General features: G+C 43.2%; 1 protein-coding gene across 2 annotated transcripts in view; it reads left to right on the top strand.

Annotated features, from left to right (window-relative positions):
• Positions 1-7,118: 7,118 nt before the first annotated feature.
• The window catches only part of BCAT1 (branched chain amino acid transaminase 1), a 59,798-nt gene continuing 41,529 nt past the window's right edge, over positions 7,119-25,387 (top strand). Inside the window, exons 1-2 of one of the 2 annotated variants that reach the window (XM_015868283.3) lie at positions 7,119-7,213; positions 24,970-25,041. In XM_015868283.3, the coding sequence (XP_015723769.1) occupies positions 7,208-7,213; positions 24,970-25,041 (78 nt within the window). In that variant the 5' untranslated portion in view covers positions 7,119-7,207. Of the gene's footprint in view, positions 7,214-13,617; positions 13,744-24,969; positions 25,042-25,387 lie in introns of those variants that run through there. The other variant, XM_015868273.3, reaches the window with a different exon arrangement.

Genomic DNA, 25,387 nt, shown 5'->3' with positions numbered 1-25,387 from the left:
GCTGTTTCAAGAGAATATCAGCAAGGTTATAAAAAAGACTTCTCTGCAGTAGAAGTCACAAGATGAGTCTTTGATTACTTAAATCTATTTCCTTGCCAAGTTTCAAGCTAATTTCAAGGTACAGGCTATTCTGGCTGGCACCTTTTCGGTTTGCCTAATTATAAAGCTGAAAAATTAAAGTTCCCTTCCCCATAATGACTGTAGGTATCCCTGCAGTCGCTTTGGATATGTTGCTACCAGCTCTTGGTCTCCATCTCCCTGGCTGCTGTGTCCTGGCTTCTTTTGGCTGCTCGCCTACCCGCGTACCTGCCACCCGGCAGCGAGGCCGCCAGGGGGAGCTGCGAGGAAAGAGAAACGCCGGGGAGTGCTTTGCAGAAGCCCTTCAGCGCTGGAAATGCTTTTGGTCAGTTTGCTGCCTACCTCTGTAGTAGTACTACTCCCTTAGTTTTAATTTAGACTGGTGAACTGCACTGTAGCTTTAAACTACCATGTGTGTTGAGCTTTTTGCGGAGAGACACTCACTGTGAAATGCATGTGGCCAGCCTGTCTCTCAGCTGGCAGCATTCAAAGCAGTCATGCTGGAATTCAAGGATGAGGCTGTCAGCATTCAGCTGGCGACAATGCAGTTTCCTCACCGTCTTCCTTTCTCCAGTCATTCAAAAGGTCTTCCACTAACATCAAAGAAAGCAAGATTTGCTGTTTATGCTGCTTTAATGTAAAAGATATTTTTGGTAAATATATATATGTCCCCCTCTTCCCATCCTGTTATGTCTGTCTTTAAAAGTATCTGTCATTTTCCTCTTCAGACAGAATCATAGTGGTTGGAAGGTGTCTCCAGAGGTCATCCAGTGCAAACCCCCTGCTAAAGCAGGTTCCCTACTGTAAATTGCACAGGAAAAGTGTCCAGGAGGATTTAGAGTATCTCCAGAGAAGATGACTCCTCTACCTCCCTGGCAACCTGTTCCAGTGCTCTGCCATCCTCAAAGTAAAGAATTTCTTATTCGTGTGCAGCTGAAACTCCCACTGCTCTAGTTTGTGTCCATTGCCCTTTGTCCTGTCGCTGGCCACCACTAAGAAGAGCTTAGCCCTATTCACTCCCGCCCATTAAATATTTATAAGGATTGATAAAATTCCCTACTCTGACTTCTCCTGTCTGAACAGCCCCAGATCTCTCAGCCTTTCCTCAGAAGGAGATGCTCTGGGCTCCCCATCATCTCTGTGGCCACCCCACTGGACTCTCCCCAGCAGTTCCCTGTCTTTTTTGAACAGGGGAGCCCACAGCTGGATGCAGTATTTCAGATGCAGCCTCAGCAGTATTGCAGAGGGGAAGGATCACCTCCCTTGACCTGCTGGCCGAACTCTTTTCAAGGCACCCCAGGATATCACTGATATTCTTGGCCACACAAGCACACAGCTGTTTCATATCAGTGTTGTGTGCATGTGAGGATGTGCATGTGTGCCTCCATATGTCATATGTCATGCCTCACCATCAGCTGAACTTGCAAACATGAGAGCTGCAGTTGCACCTATAGGTGTGGGACAGAGACATCCAGGTCTCCAGGGGGAACCAAGCTGGGTTCCAGCAGGCAAGCAGGAGGAATTGAATCCACAAGTTCTTGAGCTCATCAAAGGCAACGGCATTATAATATCCCTTTATCCTGTCCCTCCAGAATCAGGAAATGCAGGAACTGCTGAGTCTTCCAGTGGCCTGGCTGGCTGGCTTTTATGTTGTTCTATCTATTGTATGTGAAAGATTATCCTAAAATTGCAGCCTCCTTTCTTTCCCAATCTCACAAAATAAAAAGCCAATAGCTCTGTTTCCCTTCTTCCATTTCTTCCAGCAGGCATGGTGGGGGAAGAAGCAACTCAGCAGTTATGGCATCTTAAGAATTACTTCAGACAGGGGAAAATGAGCTGATAGGGAATCATCTCCCTTCCCTGAAAAGGTGGCAGAGTGGATCAGTTTTGACAAGTGCTCTGGAATCACTTGGTAAGGATGCATTTGGTGGAGCTAGCTGAGGCAAGTTCTGCTGCCTGCTGGGCCTCTGCCCCACTGCACAGCTTGCAGCTGCTCCCACGCCATGCTTTCTGCCTCCAGTAACACCTAACCTCCACCAAAAAGTCTCCTTGAAGCCCTCAGTCCATCAGCACTGTGGACATTTTCTCTCCTGAGCTGTGGAAGGTGCTGACCCAGCCAGCAGAGCCAGACAGCAGGCAGCAGCTGAGGCAGGGTAGTCAGAACCTTCTGGAAGAGGCAGGAGGGACCTGCAGGCCACCATGGCCGCTGCTGGGGAGGCTGTGAGGAGAGGCAGGAAGGTGAGTGGCTGTAGGATTAGTAGGAATCAACACTGGGAACAAACTCTGTTCCTGATTAACTCTTGGGTTGTTTTTCTTGCCTCTCACGGTAGAAATAAGTGACAGGCTCACAAAGTGCTTATTGTGTAAAAATGCTTTTTCCCCATTGGGTGGGATTGAAGCGGCAGGAGGTATCGTGCTTGTTCCCAATTTCTATTTCCCTTTCACATAAAAACCTTTCCCCTTCAGCCCTTTTCTTGGTGTTTTCCTGGTTGTCAGGTGCTCTGTTACCGTGTTCCCCCTCACGGTATTTTTAGATGTTTCTTTCTCTGAATCGATTGTGCAATCCGTAGTCCTTTACTGTGATGCCAGCTTAAGCACTTCCCATCCTTCAGCATCTACAGCAATTACTTCTTCCTCCTACGCTTTTTATCAGGGATTTTTTAAACCCAGATCACTCCAGTAATCCGTTTTACAACACAGCCCACACGCAGCCAGGTTGGTGGAGAATGGCAGGAGGACAGGCATGAGGAAGCAAGTACTGGGGAAAGGTGCTACTACGAATAGATCTTCCCTGCAGATTATGCTGAAACCTTACATCTCACTCAAGCACTTCTTCATGGTGGTGACACAAGCTTGTAACTGAGAGAGGCTCCTGTGCCTTCATCTTCCTGTTTCTGCAAAGAATCCTATTTGTTTCTTTTCCAAAATGGAGACCAGGAGTTGGAACCACCAGTTTCTGTTTATTATTTCAGCTTCTCTTGTTATTTGTGTGCCCAAGATATTAAACAATGCATCCTCTGAAATACAAGGAATGCTCTGAAAGAAATACCTCCTTATGTTAGTCCACAATGTCAGAGGCAGATGTTGGTGGTATGGCAGTGGAGGTTAAACCTTCCTGCCAATATCCCATTACATTTTGTTGCCGTGTGACAGACGGCAGCAGAGGGGCAGTCTGACAGAATGGCATCTGACATGGAAGTGCAGATGAAGCCATGGTGTGGCTCTGAATTCCTCTGCATGCAAAAAATGGAACCCACTGACATTCCTTGACTCTTATTGAACACTTACGGAAACCAAACAGTGGCTGTGAGCATAGTGAGACAGTGGGTGGTGCATTTCACCACAGAGATGTGAAAGACAAGACACAATTCTGGACAGCAATGTGCAGCTGTCACACCCCAAAATGAAGAGCTCTTGTTCATCACTGGCAAAAATGCATAGCTAATGGTGGTGACTGTGGAAAAATAACATCTTGTAGCTGAGATTTTGTTCTATCAAATAGTTTTATTGTGCACTTTGTATCTATTGTGGTGTCTGCAGAAAGCATGTTTTAGATGGAGTATTATTTATGGGGGGAAGTACTGAGTAGTAGTGGAGGGACTTTACCACAACTACGGAAACTAAATAAGCTTTATTAGAAAAGCTAAGGAGAAGAACAATAGAAAGATCAAAATACATCATTCTGATTGTATTTTTGCAGGTGATGTGTTTTGGCACTTGAATAGCAAACAGAAGGAATGCTGTGCTCATCTGCCCACCAACAAAATGAATGGGATGTACTAAGTACAGGGTTTTTGTGGCTGTTCTACATATATCATCTGCTCACGGGGACCCAGGTGTCGTAGCTCACGTTCACCTTGTGGATGTCTAGAACTTAGAATCATAGAATCACAGAATCACCAAGGTTAGAAAAGACCTAAAAGATCATCCAGTCCAACCGTTCACCTATTACTAATAGCTCCCACTAAACCATGTCCCTCAACACAACATCCAGTTGTTCCTTGAATATCCCCAGGGTCGGTGACTCCACCACCTCCCTGGGCAGTCCATTCCAGTGCCTGACCACCCTTTCTGAGAAGTAAACTTGTGGAAACTCTTTGGAATGGAAGCACATAAATTACTGGATTCTCTCATAGCTGTGAACAACTTATTCATTAAAACTTCTAAGGTTTAACAGTGCTGTCACACATTCACAGAATGCTTTGCATTAATGGAAAATTTAGCATAGAAATGAACGTTGTCCTCAGTCCATGTCTGAGGAAAGCTGGGTGGCTTCTCAGTATTTTGGTCTCACTTTTCTGATTTTTATTTCAGTTCAAGGCCATCTCAGCTATAAATTCAGCTCTTTTTCATCATCTAGTCTCAAGAATTTGATGTTTTGACTTTGCAGTAGCAAACACTGTCTGCAGCCCGGACAATGTTTTTCCTTTCCCTTTATTTTCTGGTGGCACTGTAGAAATTGCAATAAGGAATGGAAAAAGATGTTTGGGTAAATACACATAGAAAGGGCAAACTCAGTGTGACTTGTGTAAAAAGAAGTCCTGCCTACCTAGTCCAGGAATTTCCTTACAGGATTCCACGAGCATACAGACAGTAGAGGTCTCATTGGTTGAACTTACAAAAGACTTGACAAGGATCGTGACCAAAGCCTTCAGGAAGATAAGCTCTCAGGAAAAAGATGCCCTAGTGGCTGCTCTTGTTGATTGGATAAAAGATGAGAAATAGTTGAGAGGGTGCGACTGAGAAAATGATATGGAAATGGAGGCAAACAGAGAAGAGACAACGTTTGTTGATGAGATTAAACCCTTCAGGATAACAGTCTTAAAGAGTTCAACAAATCTCGATTTATTTGCAAAGAGATACAGAAGGACTTTCTGGATTTGAGTATAGGTATGTCAAAATAGCAGGTAATTATGGCTGTAAATATCACAGAATCATAGAATCCTTAGAGTTGGAAGGGACCTTTAAAGGACATCAAGTCCAACTCCCTTGCAATGAACAAGGATACTCACAGCTAGATCAGGTTGCCCAGAGTCTGATTCAGCCTCGCTTTGAAAGTCTACAAGGGATGGGAGACAAACCACATCTCTGGGCAACATTGTGTTCCAGTGGATTCCAGAGCAGTCTGTAATATCACAAATGGCACAGAGGAAATGAATATTTTCAGCTTCCTTTCTGTTGACAGTATTTCTCACAATATCAGAGGGGAGAAGGGAATTTCTCACGTGAAATTTTCCAGCGGGTAGTTGAAAACAAAGCAAAATGTGGTATTTTTTCCACAGAACAGAGGCAAGCTGTGAAACTCATTAACACTAAATATTGTAGATACCAAAATTTACACGTGTTCAAAGAAAAAATGGATAAATTAACAGAAGGAAAAGCCATGCACAACCATTAAGCAGGAATCCATCTTTTTAAAACTGCTGTGGCACAAACACCATGAGGCTAGGAGCGTATCAGGAAGTACCCCTAGATGCCCTTTCTGCTCATGTAATGCCTGTAGACCTTGATCCTGTGCATCACCAGAGGCAGCATACTGGATTAAACACACTTTTGGCCTATCACAGTATTGCTGTTTCTACACTGTGTTTGGAAGTTGTGTTTCAGCCTGGAGGAGGCTCAGGGGAGACCTTATTGCTCTCTATAACTTCCTGAAGGGAGGCTGTAGTGAGCTGGGGGTTGGCCTTTCTCTCATGTAGACAGTGATAGAACTAGAGGAAATGGTTCCAAGCTGCACCAGGGCACATTCAGGCTGGACATTAGGAAGTATTACTTCTCAGAAAGGGTAGTCAGGCACTGGAATGCACTGCCCAGGGAGGTGGTGGAGTCACTGACCATGGGAGTGTTCAAGAAACATTTGGATGTTGTGTTGGGGGATATGATTTAGCTGGGAAGTATTGGTGATGGTTGGACTGGATGATCTTCTAGGTCTTTTCCAACCTTGATAATTCTGTGATTCTGTGAATCTGAAGATAATTGATGGTGAATGGATTGAATAGCCTCATGAGCACTGAACGGCAGTTATCACAGAATCATAGAATCCTTTGAGTTGGAAGGGACTTTCAAAGGCCACCCAGTCCATCTCCCCTGCAGTGAACAGGGATACTTGCAGCAGATCAGGTTGCTCAGAGCCCCCTCCAGCCTGACCTTGAGCATCTCCATGGATGGAGATCCACCACTTCTCTGGGCAACCTGTGTCAGCACTTCACCATCCTTACTGTAAAATTGTTTTTTGTTCTGATATGCATCTGTTTGTTTACCTGGCTGAAAAGAGGCAGATATGAGATTTACTGCTGTTTCTATAACCAGTCTCCAGCACCACACAAGAGAGAATTCCCATACATCACACCAGGCAGAACCTGACACTTCAGACAGGAGAGCTGAAATGGAACAGCGTTCTACAACTACTCTCAGGCAGATCAGAGGGAAAAAACGTTTATGAAAACAGCGAGGGATGAAAAGGCTGATCTGCAAGATGAGTAGCGATGAAAGGAAGCACACTGTGAGCATTATGCCGGGGCTCGCTCTCAAAAAGTCCCCACAGTACAGGTGCTCTGGCACTAGGTTGGCCTCTGCCATTCGCTGTCCTGCCTGCAGCTTCTGGCGAGCTGCCTGACGGGTGCCCTAGCAGAAAGGCTGAGAGCTGGTATAGTGAGGCGGAGGGCAGCAGGAGGAGGCCGCAGGGCGAACCATGGGATGATTGCCGACCCCGTTTGGCTGCAACCAAGGCGGAAGGCCGGGTGAGCTGCCGTGCGGCGCCGAGTGCGAGCTGCTCGGTGTCAGCGCCAGCAGGAGGAAATGACTCAGAGCGCCAATTTCTCAGCGCTTGCTGAGGGAGAAGGGGCAAAACGCCGGCGCTGCCCTCTCGGCACACGCGCCCATCCCAGCCCTCAGCTGCCGGCTCTCGGTGAGCGTCGCAGAGGACGGGCGGGGCGGCCGGGAGGTGTGCGCGCCTGAGGCGGCAACGAGGCGGGGCGGCCGCGGCCCCTCGCCGCTCTCCAGCGCCCGCCGCCCCGCGCGCCTCCCTCCCTCCGCCCGCTGATGCAATCGGAGCCCGCGAGCGGCGGCGGCGGCCCCGGCGGAGCTCGTGTGGGGATCGCATCGCATCGCAGCGCCGTTCGGCTTCACCATGAAGGTAAGCGGGACCGTTTCTCCGCGATCCCTTCGGCCGACCTGCGGGCAGAGGGACTTTCCTCGGCGAACAAAGGAAGCGGTGGTTTACGTTTCTAACGCTTCGATGTGCTGCCGCTTGTGCTTTGCGGAGGGGATTTCTGTCCCCGAGATGTATCGTTGGAGGCTCGGAGGCAGGATGAGTGTGGTTGGCTTTCCATGCCGTTTCATTGCAGGCAGCGTACGTGGAAGAGAAAGAATGAGTAAGGAGAGGGGGAGGGAGAGCGTATCATTCCCTCTGGGGGATTTCTTACACTTTATGTGTACCCTGGGACTCCTAATGACTAAAAAGAAGAGAACCATCAAGGGCACGATCTGCTGGCAGGCACTGCGCCTTCTTATGCCCACGAGGTCTTTATAGGTCTCGGGTCTGCCTTGATACTAAAATAGACCATGGGTAAAACCCAGTGACGTGTCCAGAGGTTGTGAGTAATTTCAGGGACAGCTTTAGATAACGGAAGAGCTGTTGGGAGTAAATGCTAACGTGAGACATTAGCATCTGCAGGAACTCTTCTTTTACCAGTCGTGTTTACGTTCTGCTTAGCAGAGCTGATCTGAGGATTAAACAGAAGCATTTCTCGTCAAGACAAAGGGCATGGAGGTGGCAGGGTGCTTCCCATGCCCAGGGAACATCACAGCTACTTTATACCCTGGGGGGCAGCTTCATGAACAAGAGCCCTTGGGTTCTGAAGGTCTGTGGTGGGCTGACTGTGAACTTCACAGCTGCAGCCTGCTCCCAGAGTTAGCAGGCAAGAACAAGACTGGGTTATTTGCTGTCCTTGGTTAGCTCTAACGGGTGGAATGTGGGTATAACAGGTATGTGACTGGCAGCGATCTCCATCTCCGTTTTGCTGCTGCTAAGCATTAATCTCATCCCACCCAAGGGCTTGCTAGCATCACTCTCCCCTGTGTGGGTCTGGCAGTGATGCAATGTTACCAACAACGGCAGGTCTGGAGCAGGTGACTGCTTTGAATGAGTCCCAGCAGCACTTTCTGCAGGTGGAGAGAGTGGTGGACTCATGGTTGCCGATAAGTGACCTGTAACTGCTCAGGGAAACACCCAAGTAGCTTCCTGCTGCCACAGTGTGCAGGGCCAGAATACAAGCTTGCCGAAGAGTGAGACATGTTACATTTTACCTGCTGTGTGTCAAGGAAAGAGGTCTCGATCCTGGTTTCTTGGGGCATTATCCAGCACCTGACAGTAATGTTATGGCATGTCCATGCAAAAATAAGTAGCAAACAAGCCATAGACCTGCTTGCTTGCTTACAGCAGCTCTAACTGTGCTGTGTATTTTTACTGTGGAAAATACAATGTGAAGCAACAGCCACAGCAGAAAAAGATCTGTACAGTCCATCACTCTCAAGTGGTGTAGCCTTGGGCAAGTCAGCTCTGTCTGAGCCCTTTACCCTTTATTTGCCTCATCTGTTCAGACTGTAAGCTCTTCAGGGCTATGGCTGTCAGTGTGTATTTGTAAAGCAGGCATCAAAGGTGCAGAACATTACCATCTGATTATCAGTATGTTCCTGAAAAATGAAAAAAACCCAACCCAGTACATTTAAAAAGGTATCAGTAAACAACAACATTATGACAACTGCTAATCCCTTCACCTCCTTATTTACCATTTTCTGTCTTTAGTCCCATCCCTTCCTTTTTCCATTTCCACCCTTAACTCTCAGTCCTGCTTGAAGGAATCTTATGTATAAGAAATGAATTGTGTTGATGGTTTCTGCAGTCCTGCCTTGTCCACTTATCTCACTGATAGTTGCTGACAGGCCTAGTTCTCCCAGCACTGTGCAAGCCAGTGGATGCTCTGATTTTTTCCATAGAAACTGAGTGTTGGAATCTGCTACAAAGTAACATGCAAAACAGAAGATTACAAAATTAGAGGGTAGCTTTAACACAGTTGTTATCTTCCTAAACAGCGGGTGAATAGTAGGTTTGAAGCCAGGACCTCAACTGTTGATGATAGAATGAAGGAACTAAAGGTTTAGCTCGGTTTACAGAATTTGCACAATTTGCCTTTGTAGGCCATGCTCCCGGGAACTGGTGTCTTCATGTTACTGTGGTGACATACTGTGTACCCTACCATGCTAGATAGTCTCATAGAACTATGGAATGATTCAGGTTGGACGGGCCCTTAAAGACCATCCAGTCCCAACCCCCTGCCATGAGCAGGGCTGCCAACCACAGGACCAGGCTACTAAAGGACCCATCCAACCTGGCCTTCAATGCATCCAAAGATGGGACGTCCACAGCCTTTCTGGGCAACCCATTCCAGTTCCTCATCACACTCACAGCGAAGAGTTTCCCTCTAACATCTAATTTAAATCTCTCCTTTCTTTATTAAAACCATTCCCCCTTGTCCTATCACTATCTGCCATTGTAAAAAGTTGGTCTCCATCTTGTTCACCATCTCCCTGTAAGTAGTGGAAGGCCACTATGAAGTGCCCTTAAAGCCTTCTCCAGACTGAACAAGCACAGCTCCTTCAGCCTTCCTTCACAGGAGAGATGCTCCAGCTCTGGTTGTCTTTGTGGCTTCCTCAGGACCTGCTCCAGCAGCTCCGCGTCTTTCTGGTGCTGATTGCCCCAGGCCTGAATGCAGTATTTCAGATGAGGCCTCACAAGGGCAGAACAGACAGCAACGATCACCTCCCTCTCCCTGCTGGCCACCTCTCTTTTGATGCAGCCTAGGACACAGTTGGCCTTTTGGGATGCAGGTGTGCACTGCTGGTTCATATCCAACTTTCAGGCCACCAGGACCCCTAAGTCCTTCTTCTCAGGGCTGTTTCTATGAGTTTTTCTCCCAGTCTATACACATAGCTGGGATTGTAGCAACCCAAGAGCATGACCTTGCACTTGACCTTTTTGAACCTCGTTAGGTTCTCCTGGGCTCACATCTCAAGCTTGTTTGTGTCCCCTTGGATGTCATCCCTTCCATGGCAAAAAGAAAATGCATTGTACATATATGCATAGTCCACATGTGAGCCATGCGCAGGACATGAGCCAGCCGCATGCAAGTCACCAGCCATTCAAGCCACTCCATACTGATGGAGACATCTGATAATAAATCATGGGTTCCCAACATTCACGATGGCTGTGATGCAGAGATTAAATGTGTGACCTTTTCCTTAAATGTCTAAATTCTGGCGATACTTAGGCATAAATCAAAGTAGTGCGTGACCATGATTTGTTAGTTACTCATATGCCTGCAATTTGATATCACCACGTTTTACATTGCGATTAAATGAATGGGTGGTCCCCTTTACCTTGGAAACAATTTTATTACTTTATGACTTTGTCCATTAAAGGGGCAGGTAGTGTTACCTTATAGAAAAGAGCACCTGTTGTAGAATGACAATTTAGCAAACATTACCATATGCTCCTGCAAATGAAAAACCAGTGTTCTGCTTATGGAAAGGCATTTAATGTTGCTCCTTGGTGTGTCCCAAACAATCCAGAGGAGTAAGTTTCAGTTGTTTAATTCACGTTGCCTTTAACATAGTCAAGAAGTTTTACCTGTCTGCCTTTTGTACATCATGGCCCCTAGTTTATTATTGTTTCTACAAACCAATGTCATAATGCCCTACAAGAGAGTTGCTTATTTACTTTTCTTTCCTTGAGGACTGAAGTTTAATCCAGGTTTTATTTTGGAATATACCCCATGCATTAATGAAGTGCACCATGTGACTTCATGGTAGGTACACAGCTCTTGTATATTCAGTTTGCTTGGTAGAGCATTTCAAACACTATTTGATAAAGCGCTCATTGTAAGCACAGAAGATGGACTGTTGTTTTTTCTTCTGGTTTATGAGTGAGGTTTAATTCCATCAGGCGCTAACATTCACTGAAAGCAGGACCACACAAACCACGAATGCTTCTTTAATTTTTAGGCTGCTGTCTTACGGGTCATCGCTTCTGTAATAAATGCTTGAATTTGTGTTATCCTCTATAAGGATAACACAACCTTTTTTAAACTTTGATGTTGAAGGGCTGAGAGAACTGAACTTCTTTAGTCAGAAGAGGAGACTTTGGGAAGACCTAACGGCTGCCTTTCAGAATCTCTAGGGAAGAGATGGAGTTGGGCAGGAGAACAAGCCACTACAGCTTAAACTGAAACAAAGAGACTGGGGCTAGAAAATACTCTGCCCATAATGACAGTCAAGCGGTAGAATAGGTTGCCAAGAGAAACTGTGGTCTCCATCCTTGGGTCTCTCAAAACCCAGCTGACTAAAGCCTTGAGAAGGCTCATGTGAGCTCAGAACAGAGTGAACTCTGAGAGGGTCAGACTAGAGACTTCTGCAATCAGGTCTTGCTGTGCTTGTGGGCTCTGGAAGGAGTTCCTCAGTAGAAATGCTTATGAACTAAGAGATATGCATATTTTTTAATCCAGTCTTAGCCTTTCACACAGTAGTTCAGGTCAGTACATGTTTCTCCAGGGCTTCGCTTGCTAGTCTTTTAACAGTTTACAATGAACTCTGCGAAAGATGGTCTTGAAAGTCACCAATATAAGCAGATTAGTTTTCAAAAGGTCATTTCTTTAACATGTCAACACAGTAGTAATAGTTTGTTCTTCTGTAATACTCCTTGTCACCTCACAATATTGCCACCTTTTCTTTTTCCCCTATAGGTCTTAATAGTTTAATTACCATTTTAGGATCCATAGTGCAGTTGAATAGTGCTCCTACTGGTGTGCCAGCCACTGAGCCAGGGAAGAGGAATGTACCTCTCTCTTATATTTCTTACGCCTTCCTTCAAATTACTGTGTTTTTTTTTCCTCCATCAACACTGAAGAACCAAGGTAGTACTTTTTCATATAAGCTGAATAAATTCTGTTTTTGCTAGATGCTTTTTTTATGGCCACTGGAAGGGAAGAAGTATGACAAAACTTCCAAGAAAGCTGGTACTAAGAGATTCAAAAGTCTTCCTCTTATGGCTGATTTATTGATTTATTGCTACTGGCTCTTTAAATAGAACTAATTGTTGGTTTTGAAATGAATTAACGAGCTTTTCTTTTACTTCTTCCAGTGTCGTGACTGCAAGTCAAGTTCAGGGCGCTGTTAGAATTCTTAGTATTTTGCACTTCTCTACTATTTTCCATATTGTGTAACTTTTCCTTTGAGATGTGGAAAATAAAATATTGGCAAAATTATATGAAACACCTCAAAGATTAAGAGATCTTCTTGGATTCTTCAGAGCATGAAATTTAAACCATTAGATCTTACATATAATGTATAAATATAGCATGTAAAATGGCATTCTTTTACAACAAAATAATTAATTCACGAGGCTTTACAAAACTGCCCGCCGTTACACAATATATAGAAAACTGCATCAAGTCCACTTGAAATTAGCAGTAATAGTGTAATGCCTGTTGAAGTGTAGAGTTTCTCACCCAAATCAAAACAATAAAACAATAGCAAGCTTTAGTCAGAAGTCGGTCTTTCTGAATCCAGCCCTATGCTGTGGCATTAAACTTGGAGAACAAAACCAGAAAACCCCTTAAAACTGCTCAAAAGTGCTGCCTGAAGCGTAGTGGTGAAAGGAATACTGTGGTTGTGTAATATTGTGTGTGTAATGTGAGCCACGTTTACTTCTGCAGCAGTTGTCGCATAGGGTGTTACAGCACACTGTGACTACACAGGCCCAGTTTCTGCCACAGCTGTACAGATGCATGCACACAGAAATAAAAAGTTGTTATATCCACATGCTTATATGTTAGAGACATATGTGTTGTGTATATAGCATTTGCTTTCTAAGCAAAGAAATATGCTAGTTATCTATTTATACGTAAATGGGAACTCAATTGCAGGCTACTGTGAGCTGGATTAACTGTCTTTAGAAATGGCAGCACAGTTTGGGAGAGAAATGGAGGTAATTTTTCCATCCTAGGAAGTGTCTTGCTTCTGTAATTGTAAGGGAAGTCCGTTTAGTTGCTCAGCTGTATTGGATTCAGTTCAACTCTTCTTTCTGTATCTTCCTCACTTTTTCTGAATCTGTGTTTTTTCTGAATCTGATCCTGTGCTGTGGCCCAGCCCGCAGCCATAGTTTGGTTCTCAGCATTTTACAGGGCTCTGTTGAATAAGAAGCCAACCTCTGCAGTCTGTGCCTTCCTCGTATTAACAAGCGTCTGTGCCAGTAGATGGTTTGAACATTTATATATTGATGCTCTTCTTGAACCCAGAAACAGAAGTTCAGTAACATCAGCGTTCATTTCTAGCTCTACAGCGAACTGAAAATGCTGCATTTACAATTGTTTCCTTTCAGTTCTTCTTTTAAGTGGTTCTCACACAGCCAGCGACGTTTTCCTCTTGTCAGTTGGCCAAAATACTTACTGTGAAAGATGCATGAAATTAATGTTCCGTTCTGCTGTTCCTCAGTGAGCTGGATTCCAGCAAGACAAATAGGACCCCATTTGAAAGCATGCTAAGATATCTTTTAGTTTCATAAATTCAGAAATAATGGAGACGTTCCAAGTCAAGAGCACTGCTACTCATGTAAGTTGGACAAAAACCTTGGTTCATGGGGGTGTTATGATAAGTCATTTATCAGTTTTAGTGTGCCTAGTTGACTGTTGATACAGGCATTGAATCATAAGAGGACAAGCCTAAAATAATTCTAATAAGTCTTCTTACCTTTGAAATATTAAGAAATGGAACTGGTACTAAAGTTATTTTTCTGATAGAAGCTGTATCACTCGTAACTTGTGATGACTTTGTGTTTCCAATGTGAGCTTAATGCTGACACCTCTGCAAATTCCTCATCTGTGACCAGACTTTTTCAAGGACACTTTTAATGTGCTGAGTGTTATTTTGTTCTTGAGTTTCTCTGGGCACAATCCAGTTTGCTCTGGGCGCTGTCAAAAGATAATAAGCGATTGCAGATGAAGCACTTGCTCACAGGGTGTTTAGAAAGGACACGTAGGGTAACTTTAATGCTAAAGCATTACAGCTAGAATTTTGGAGTGCTATGAAGCATGATTCTTCCGTATCTTTGAGTTGTTACACAGAGGAATATGCACTAAACAGGTGGATTATCTGACTTTTCACCAGTCTAGAAGCTTTTACTCCTTTTGAGTTGGCATCATCAATGAAATCATCTTCTTGTGGCTTTTTTTTTGTGTTGTTCATCTTGTGTTTTTCCACATTCAAGTAGTGCTGTAGTTGTTTTTTTTCCTTTTTTTGGATTGTTATCTTCTGTCTGACAGTTTACATGTGCTTAATATGGTGGGCTATACTTGCTGCATCTTACTGAACTCAAAGGCTGTAGAACAAGAGAAGTTCTGAGCATATTCTGAACTGCATGGCTATGGTGCAAACACATATTCCCACTCTGCAGGTTGTTGTTAATTTGAATAAGAAAGCAAACATCTGCATAGATACCGTCTTTAAGCATGTTCCCAGGATTTCTCTGCAGGTTAATTCTGTTCCTAGTGCTCTTCATGCAAAGAGAAAGGCTTCAGCTTTCTTTCCGTTTTCTTTTGTCCTGTTAATTCAAAGTTTAGTCAGTGTTTGAACACACAGCAAAGGACAATCACAAAGATCTAATACGGGCTTTGTTCATAGCCAAGGAGAGATCTCCCATCCCTACAAACCAGTTATGCCCTGTTTAAAACCCAGCTGTGCTAGTAGAGACAGGACGTCAGCAGCCATTACCTATGTGCTCTTATGCAAGAGCTTCAAGTGAGGAGTGCGCAGCCAAAACCACATCAGTAATTTCTGCTTGTTCTTCCCTGGGGAGAGCTGCAATGGATGTGATGGGGATGTCTGAGTAAGGAAGACGAGCTGTGGATTCAGTTCCTGGGGAGCTGTACACTCCCTTTGCCGTCATCTGTCAGCCTTCCCAGGAATCCTCTGAAGCAATTACCAGCACGTGTTGAGGTGTGCCAACAGGGCAAGCTAGATCTAAATTTTCTACCCGTATAAGGGAGAGATTTCCGTCATTTAAGTGTTCTGGCTATAAAAGCACTATTCATTTGTTAGACTGAGTTCTTCATCTGGAAGAAGCATAGAAGAATAATTGCAGGCATTGTGGAGACTGGCCCACCATTAGAATTGAAGAAAAAGCACCGTATTTGCAACACCTTCAGCCAAAGGCTGCTGGATTTTTCTTTTTCAGTTTTTTTTGGGGGGGATTGTGAGGTTTAGCTTTCATCGTGCATCTCATGTCACCTCAATATACTGCAAGTATAGCCTTGAAAGTTTAAGCCAGGGTCTTCCTGCAGCATGTGGCAGCCTTCTAGGCAGAACAGAGATGTAGGTGTGTGCAGTTCTGCCTGCAAGCCCAAACCAGGGACATGGCTCAGCTATTTCAAAAGACCACTGAGGTGCCTAAGAATGCAGATTAATAACAAAATCTCCTCTGACTAGACGTGAGGTTTTGAACTCATTCAGATCCCAGGTGAGATAGCTGCTGCCATGCTTTATCAGCTTCATCTGCTGGACACGTAACAGCTAAACAAACTGCTTGGGGAGCAAGGAATGGGCAACAACTGCATCACAGGGTTAATGCAATTCAAAAATCGTGCTTCTCATGCTTTTGCACCGGTGGTATTCGATACTCGGTGATGAATTAAATAGGCTGTGCAAAGTTATCAGGGCAAGATGTGATATCAAGCCAGCATATGTCTGCCCTTTACAGACCAGCAACCACATGCACTGTTGCATAACATTTTATTGTACTTAGAGTTACTCGAAAGCCAGCTGCAGAAGTTACTGGTTTATTATTTCTAGTGGGAGTGTATGCAGGATTTAAAAAGTTGCTCCAAGAGTTTTGTTGTTTTTGTTTTTTTTTTAATTATTTCCCCAGAGCTTCTGTTTTCAGTGTGGTATTCATCATTGCTCAGTGTCTTACATAAACCTTTATTCCAGTGCAAAATGGGCTTAAATGGGACACGGTCTAAGCACTCAGAGAATAGCTACAAATGACCCTTAGACAGGCCAGCGATTCAGGCCAGACCCTGTATTTCTTTTGATTCCTTGGTAGTTATAAGCAAGCCTGGAAAAACAGGATCGTGACCTTAAAAACAGGATTTCGTCTGCTGGATTTTTCTTTAATCATGTCAGTTCTCATACTGGAATTCATTGCTGTATCTGCTGTGTTGTTTTGTTTTGCTTTGTTTTTGTTATTGGTATTTTTTGTTTGCTTGTTTGTTTTTCTACCCTTACAGTCTACAGTGATTTATTTTCAAGTTGCAGAAGCTTTGGTCTCCCCCACTAAATTATCTGCTTCCAGTTCTGTACCCTCAGTAGCTCTTCAGACAATGAATTTGTTTGTTTCTTCTGTGAATGCATTCATCTCATTCACATTATCGTTTAGTAATTACATCAAGCCACTTGCTCTGGTAATCAGCCTCAAGATCTGTGTGTATATTCTACCATCAGAGAACTCATAAATAAATCTTAAGCTGTATTTTATGCATCTTTAAATCAGAGCTGTACTTGACCTTCACAGCTGCACCAGTATACAAAATATGGGCAGTACAATTTATGTTGGATCCCTGAGGAAAATAAGCAGAATAAAGTCATCGTACTTAGGCTCATCTTTGCTAGTATAACAGTATAGTTAATATATCCCATAGATCTGATCAGTATTACTATTAAATCTTATGACACTAATTTAATACCTGGAGGTATGGAGAGATAATCAAAGGAGAATACTAGAGAAAAGGTAACAAACACAAGTTTCTTTGTTGTTAACAGCAAAGCTCTTTGACTGTGGTAGTGAAGAGTATAAGGTAGCATTTATGCTCTTTCCTGTTGACATTGTGATTTAAAAGATCTCCTAACAGAGAGAACAGGGCCTGAACACCATAAAACCATGATGACATTGAGGATTTGGGTTTTGTTTGAGCAGTAACCATATCACATAGCCATAAGACACTATCTGTTTAGAAAGCAGATGAATTAATTTATAGGCCAATGAGATCCAGCTGGATGCTTTAATATGGTTTTTTTTGTGTTGTTTTTTTTTTTTTTTAATGCCATTCTAGCGAACAATGTGCTTGTTAAAAGCCTAATTAATGCTAGAGCAGGAAAACAAACCAACAAAAGAGGCACTTAGAGGCACTGCTCATAGGAGTTAGAGATGGAAGAGATCCATTAGGTCATCTGCCTATTCTCATAATAGGCGAATAAGGCTATTTTCTGCAATCAGAAGAGAGTAGTCGGTGAACTGAGCAAAGGGGTGAGGAATCGGAGAGGAGGTCCTGAAGACCAGAAACAACAGGAGGGTCACAGGAAGGAAAACCAGCAAGGATGGAGTGGGCTTAGAAAACAAGGTTAAAGCAGATTGCATTGGAGGTTATTTCTAAAGAGGATTTCTTTCGAGTGCTTACCTGTTTCTGTAAAGAAAGTAGGATTGTTTGGTTGTGCAGGATGTGTATCAGGACAGCACTAACCTCTGGAGGAGGGTCACTGAACACGGATGTACAGCAGCTTTGTGTTCTGTATTGAAACGTGTTGATGGTGGGCTTTCCGTGCTTTTCAAACAGGAATGATCACTTTTTAGACTCTGTATTGCATAATGTACAGCTCATATTACTAATTTTCTGAAGTATCTGGTAATTTTATCCTGAAGACGAATAGATCCCTAGTGAGGTTCTGCTATCTGCAGATAGGTATCTAATCTGTGAGTTAATAGACTATATTAATTTACAAGTTATTTTCTATTTCTGTTGAACTCATTTCCCTCCACCAGCCTTCTTGATAAACCAGTTTGTCAAGTGTGCATTCTTTTGGAGTTGCAGTAGTAGTTCTCCTTCACTGTGGATAGTCTTCCTGCCTTTCAGGTGAACAGATGCAAACTTCCTTGTACAATGAATTTGGCATTACTGAGCTCATTCAGATATTAATTTAAGCACTGAGTCAAAGAACTGCCATTCTCTTCTAGACAGGTTTCTCCTAAAGTGCTGACAGCAGTGACTCTGCATTGGCAATGTACTCTCGCTTTTATTTAATCTCATGGCACCAAATTTATCAGCTTTTAGAGTTGTGACATGGTTAGTAATGTTACTAAATATGACTCTTGGACAGGTTATCCAAATATTTCCATTGTTTTCTGGTCACTGTTTTAAGGTTTTTCTAGCCAATAAGTTGTGTTCAAATAATCCCAATTATTTTATTTAAACATAATAAAAACAGTGGCTCTTGTTTTGAGAGAAACATGTTTCAGTTTATTTAAGCTACTATTAAAGCAAACAAACTACTCAAGCCAGAAGATAAGCGCCTGCATAGTCTTTTGGAGTACTTTAATGATAATCTATTTAAATTCAACCTTAATTTATATAGTGCAGCTGTTTTGATTTAAAAAAATATATAAATTTTGTATGTTCTAAGTTCTGATACTCTCACACTAATGCAAAATCATAAAGATCATCATTAAATTGTGTGGAAGCTTTATTCTTCTGCTCTACTGGATGCCTCATATCCTGTTATTACATTGTGTTACCAACATTAGTTCCAGCCCAAGGAGTAGGACTGAAAACAGCCACGGTAAGGTGCTAACACTCAGCTAACAGAACATCAGTGCAGATATGTCAGATAAAAGTAATCCTTTTCCATTCCTTTACTTGGAAGTGCAGAAAGCAACGCAAACAAGAGTTCTTGGTGAACTAAGAGAAAAGCTGAGCACTGAAACTGCCTATGCTGAATTTTCTGGTTTTTTGTTTGATTGGATTTGTTTGGTGGTTTTGTTGTTGTTGTTGTTGTTGGTTTTGGTTGGTTGGTTGGTTTTTGGGTTCTTTTATTTTTGCCTTTTTTGGTTTGTGTGTTTGTTTGTTTTCCTTTTACTCTGACCTGTGTATACATTGAGGCTTATCGATGGAGCTGCTCTGGGATTTGTGCTGTATGTGTTCTTTGAATACATTATTGAAGACTGTCAAGCCAAGAATGGTCCAACCTAACTAAGATACCTCATAGGAATCTGTTTGGCTTGATAAGTGGTTAGAAATACAAGAAATAAAAAAATACAAGAAATAAAAAGCTAAGAAATAATCTTCTTGCTCCTTCTGTCTTGTTGGTTTTGAAAAGCGTAGATTTAAAAGAAGTTGTGAGAAAAAGCTTCTGTGTGTAGTAAAACATGCTATCATGTAAATGACCCAACCTGATGAACCTACATGGTGATACTGGCCTAGTAACATAGAGCTGTATATGCATGTTCATATACATACCTAAGTCATAAGGACACTTAAAAATATCGTGCAGTTGTCCTAATACAGCCAAGGTAAACATGCCTGGCTGTTAGATTCCACGAATGAGCTTCCCCAAGCTCTGGAAGTCTTTAATCACGGTCATTAAGTAAATATCTTTTGAGTTGTTATTAAAAATGGTATTATGTGACTCAGTGGTATCCAGAATTTCTCTCTATCTGACAGTGAACGGGTCTTTTTTTTTGTTTGTTTAGAGCTCTGAGCATCGTTAAGGTTGTTTGTTTTCTTTGCTTGTTTTTATCCTGCAGATTCATCTTCTGTGTGTTGTGGCTGCCAAATCATGTTAGCATTTCCTGGGGGTAGATGAAAACTGTTTTAAAGACCCAGAGATACACTGTATGACTGTAGCAGTGCAGAGAATGTTTGTCATTTCTGTGTGTTGGACTCTTTTATATCTGGAACAGAAGCAAAACTGCAGTTTTTATGGCTCTGAATGCAGGAGTACCTGTCATCAGACACTCGGTTTGGCTTGCCTGTAGGCAGTACTATACTATAAGAAGATCGGCAATGCATGTGCTCAGTGGGAAGGTGGAACCAAAAAGAGATGATGAAGGAGTTTGTGAAACTGCAGATCTTGAGCTGGCAGAACGTCCTTTCAGCTAGAGGGCTGGTGACCCAACTGCATAGAAAAAAGCAGACTGTCAGATTTGAAGAAGCCATGAGCAGCAGGAGGAAACCATAAAAGATGAGCATAACCAGAGACGGGGAAAAATTGAAACAGTGAAGTTGATTGCAAGTCAATATTTTGGTTACAAGGTCTCATGTCTGTAACAGCGGGGGCAGCTGAGAGGCGTTGATCGGAACATCCTAATGCTAAAAGATATTGGAAACTCTTGTGTCTGGTGCAGTCTGAAGACTAAATACAGGAAGTGAATGTTTGGGTTTTGAGGTGATCTAGCAGGTTAAAACTTTTAAGTATGAAGTTTCTAAAAGTGCTAATAAGTGTTATACAGGAGCAGCAATTCTTCACGTGTTAGAATAAGACTAATGCCTATAATCATAGAATCATACAATGGCTTGTGTTGGAAGGGATGCTAAGATCACCCAGTTCCAACCTCCCTGCCATGGGCCACCAGCTCAGGCTGCTCAGGGCCCCATCTAACCTGGCCTTGAGCACCTCCAGGGGTGGGGTGTCCACAGCCTCGCTGAGCAGCCGGTGCCACTGCCTCACCACCCTCTTAGTAAAACATTTCTTCCCAACGTCCAACCTAAATTTCTCTTTTTTTAATTTAAGATCAACTACATATGCCTTGAAGAAAATGATTCTGGCTGTCTACAGCTCTACTACAACTTCATGCTACACCTTAGGAAGTACCCTCATGCTTGTGTAATGCCCTGATACTTTGGGCCGACGAAGGTTTTTACTGAGCTGAGTCACTTTTGAGGAGGCAGTTACCCAGTGGTTTAAATGTATCTTTAGGATAACATCAGTGTTGCAATGGTGCAGTTTTATATCTACCATGCTATTAAACACAAAGGGCAAATTTATGCCTGGCACATCTCTCTTGGCAATGTTGGCACTAAACCAGGGAGTAATTTTCTCTATTGTATTTAACAACACGTTTCAGATTTAAAAGCCGTGGAACCATTAAAATATGACTCCATCTATTAGAAAGCAATTGTGGTATGCCTTCCTATGACTGTGGGATTAACTCAATATAATCTCAGTGTGGTTAACAAAGGCAATTAGCTACTTGCTTTAAATGTAAGTTAAATCTGTGAAACAGAATGACTCAATGGAGAACAGGATTGGCCCCATGGCACATGCTCAAAAAATGAGCTGTTGACTTCATTGAGTTCAGTGAGAGCTGTGAACTCAGTGGCAGCACTTTAATGACCGAGCCCTTAAGACTATTCCCATAGGTGATCCACGCTTGAAATTCACCTGCAAGTTTTGTATACTTTTAAGGATGAAAGAGAAGATTAAGCAACATCTAACTCCTGTGCCTTCTGTCAAACACTTGCTTTACAGTGACTTTGTGAAGCAGAGATGGGAAGAAGCTGAAGAATCAGAACTGAGTACTTGTCCGTGTTTGCTATTGCCAGTAATTATTAGAAAATCCAATTTTATGTGCTCGATATTAGACAGAAGTCACTGTACATGTACAGAAGTACATGGAGCTGAGGCTGCTTGAGAAATCTGTGCTTATCCTGCTGGCAGTTGCTGTAAGCACAGCCTCCATTCTGATTTACTGCAGCGCTAATAAAATTCAGTTGGCTTAATTAGGCCTATCTTAGTAATAAGTCCTGTCTTAGTAGTTTGATCTCCTTCTATGATAAGGTCACCTGCTTAATGGATTAAGAGAAGACTGTAGAATTAATCTTTCTGGATTTTAATGAGGTCTTTGATAGTGTCCATGAATCCTTCTTGACAAACTGTCTGGCTAGGAGAGATCATGAACAAGCTCACGCTGTGCTGGGTGATCAGCTGGCTGAATGGCAGAGCTCAGAGGATTGTAATGAACGGAGCTGCATCTGGTTGGTGGTGGTTCACCAAGGTGTGGTAGAGCCAGTCCTGTTCAGCATTTTTATCAGTGTATTTGTGTATCCCTACAGATAAGAATCTCGAGATTGGTTCTTATAGAAAACCATTAAATTGGTATTAGAGCCATTGCTTCTACTTCCTTTTGAGAGATAAAATCCAGTCTGAGATTAAATAAGTAAATGAGTGACCAAAAGAACATAACTGAAAAGGTTTATTGTTAAAACATTCAATTTCCAGGACCATTAAACAAATAAAACAGCCTGACAACAGAGAAGGTTTATTACTCAAACGTCTTTCCAGAACTATCTACGACCTCTCAATTTATGAACATGTAACTGGTGCTGCTGTTCCCTCTGTCTGCAGTTGGTTCTGCGCTATGGTGCCCAGCCATAGTTCTGCACGTGCCCTATGAGAGCTGCAGGGCAGGGGTAGCTGCCTCTGACCATTTCAGGGCTGCTCTTTGCTTGCAGTGTTCAAGTGGTTGTGGATCACCTCTTCTGAAGCATGGGTGGTGGTAGAAAAGTAACTAAACAATGTGAAGGAGAAGAGTTATTTGCTATCAGTTTGGGACTAAAAGACAACAAGATCTAGGAACAAAGGATTTTAATTGTTGAAGACCAACTTGCATATTAAAAAGATCTGTCAGTTTAATCCTACATCTTAGGCTGACTAAAACAAGATATGTTGCAAATACATTGTAATAAATAAGCTCATCATATTCCAGTTTATCTTTCTGCACCACGCATTCAAACCTGAATATAAATCAAACCCGTCTTATCCATGTTTCTACTACTTAGCAATGCTACCTCTAAAATACTTAAAAACAACCAGAGAAAGAAAGGAAGATCAAAACATTTACTGTCATCCTCATCTCCTCTATCACCATGGCTTATGTTATTGCAACCTCCACCCCTCCCACCAGAATACCGTGAGTCAGTTTATCTGTGGAGCAACTAATGGACCATCCTATGAGCAGCAAATATTTCTTCCTCTGCCAGAAATTCAGAAATGGAGGGAGGTCATTATAGTCACATTGTATTTGGTGAATCTATACAGATTAAGTTTCTCCTTCCTACGAAACCGTTCTAATCTAACCGATCTGCAGAGTATTTAGCTGTTATACACTGATGGTATTGTGGAGGTCTGCTGTGGTTTTTCCACTGAATCTGGAGAAAGCTGACGGTGTGAAAAGTCAGGAGGGATGTTATAGCCACTCTGGGCTTTTGGGGACAGAGAAGGAAAGAAGTGAGATCTGTAGCTGGGAATTTGCTTTATCTCCTGTTGGCAGCAAGCCTGCTGTCCATTAAAGGCCCACTGATGATACTGCTTGTTTCTTCTATCTGCTGTACTCCTAAGATCTGCAAAAAGGGGGAAAATCCTGCACTTTGCTTTGTGTGTATCCTGCTTTGCATCCCATGCAGCTCCAGCTCCCAGGATGTGGTGGCTGCTGCAGGTTCTGGGGACCAGATCTTTCCGGCACTGCCACCCACCCTGCACCCTTGGAGTGAAGTCTGCTCCCTGGAAAGCTCTTGGGGTACTGATATCAAACTGTCTGCAGGTTTCCAGTGTGCTTTTCCTTTAAAGAAATGAACTTTTGACCTGGGGCTTCCCAGGCTGGGGCTTCCCAGCTGAGGTGCAGTACAGCTGGGGGGGGTGGGAGGGGCTTTCAGAGGCAGCTGCCAAGTGATGAGGATCCCAGACCCTTTACTTGTAGGGCTGATCCCTGTCAGCCTTGACATCACCATCCCTTAGTTCCTCTGTCTTTCCTCACTCTTTCAGACAGCCCTGTGACCAGCTTGACTTTCTGCATGCCCACCCATCCTCCGCCATATCTCAGCATCTAGCTCTCCCTTCCACCACCCTCTCTGTCTCACCAGTGGCACTTCCCTCTAGCCATTCTCCACATTTCCTTCATGGCCCATCCCCCAGACGTCAAACATGCTGCTCAGAAACAAGAAGTGCTGTCAAGCTGTATTTGTCTCATTCCCTGCATGCTGTTGGTTTTAATACACCTTTCCATACCACCGGCAAGGAAGGCAGTCCTAGTGCAGGGGGGTCCACAAAGCCTGATGCTATGAAAACAGTACTTTCATTGTAGACAGATGGCTTGCACCTGTCCTTCTTAGCCTTCTGTTGCTGAACAGAACAACTGTCACTCCTTTCCTTGTTTTTTCTCCCAGGCGTGGAGTAAACTCCTGGAAAGGGCTGACAATAGCAGGACACGGGGAAATGGTTTTAAGTTAAAAGAGGGAAGATTTAGGTTGGATGTTAGGGGGAAGTCCTTCACTAGGAGAGTGGTTAGGCCCTGGAACAGGCTGCCCAGGGAGGTTGTGGATGCCCCGTCCTTGGAGGTGTTCAAGACCAGGTTGGACGGGGCCCTGGGCAACCTGATCTAGTAAAGGTGTATGTTTGGTGGCCCTGCCAGGCAGGGGGGTTGGAACTACATGATCCTTGAGGTCCCTTCCAACCCGGCTCATTCTGTGATTCTGTGATCAGCAGCAGGACCATGAAGTTCAACATCATAGGTAATTCAAAATAATTTGAGTTTGTATTTTTATAGATGAACTTTCCTTTTCACTGCCTTCATTTAATAAAACCTTTTTCCTTTCTCTTCTGTTCTCCTAGTTGGTTTTCCTTTTTCTTGGAAAAACCTAAATCTTCTGGGGATGGATGCCTTAGCCGAGGCAGTGCGATCTGATGGAACTGTGTAAAAACACAATGTATTTCCTCAGCTTTGAAGGAAAGATGCATGATATTGTCTGTATTAGTGCCTTACTGCACTTCAGATTAATAATCCAGTCTAAGATGTTGTCACCCCTACTATAAGTCTGAAAATACAGCTATTCAAATAACACAACTGAAGTAAAACCAGAAACCTGGAAGATGGAAAACTGTGCTAAGAAACTACAAAGAAAGATCTTGCTAATGTATTTACAGATTCATTCAATGCAGTTCTTCTCTAAAAGAATTAATTGAATGTGTATCAACCTTTCTGCAATGCACAATGAATTTTATTTGTATTCCTTCTAGGGCTGTGAGAACAAGTGCATGGCTGGAGGATGTTCAGAGGAAGCAACAAAGCACGTGACTGAATCTTTCAAGGTACGTTGTTTGCTAGAACTCAAGTGCCTGGAGGATTTCAGTTGATGGTGTCAGAGACCATCCACAGTGTGGTTGTGACTGTTTTGCAGGTGTTCTTAGCTGTTGGTTAGTCTGAATATTACAATTCTGTAAGAAATTCTGTAAGTTGTTTTTTTGGGGGGGGTGTTTTGTTGTTTTTTTCCAGACAAAGCCTATGGAACGCTTTATTTTTTGTTAAACTTTGGCACTATGAATAGTTTTCAAAAGTAGTTTTTTTTCCGTCTGGTCTCAAAATTGCAAACCTCAGAAGGACAGTGAAGTGCACCACAGCTCTGGCACGTTTTCAGCACTCAACCAACAGTGCTAT

The sequence above is a fragment of the Coturnix japonica genome, chromosome 1 (assembly GCF_054131305.1).
Source record: "Coturnix japonica strain WE chromosome 1, WE-NBRP24, whole genome shotgun sequence".
In the NCBI taxonomy this organism is placed as follows: Eukaryota; Metazoa; Chordata; class Aves; order Galliformes; family Phasianidae; genus Coturnix; species Coturnix japonica.
This window is presented reverse-complemented; position numbering and strand designations above follow the sequence as displayed.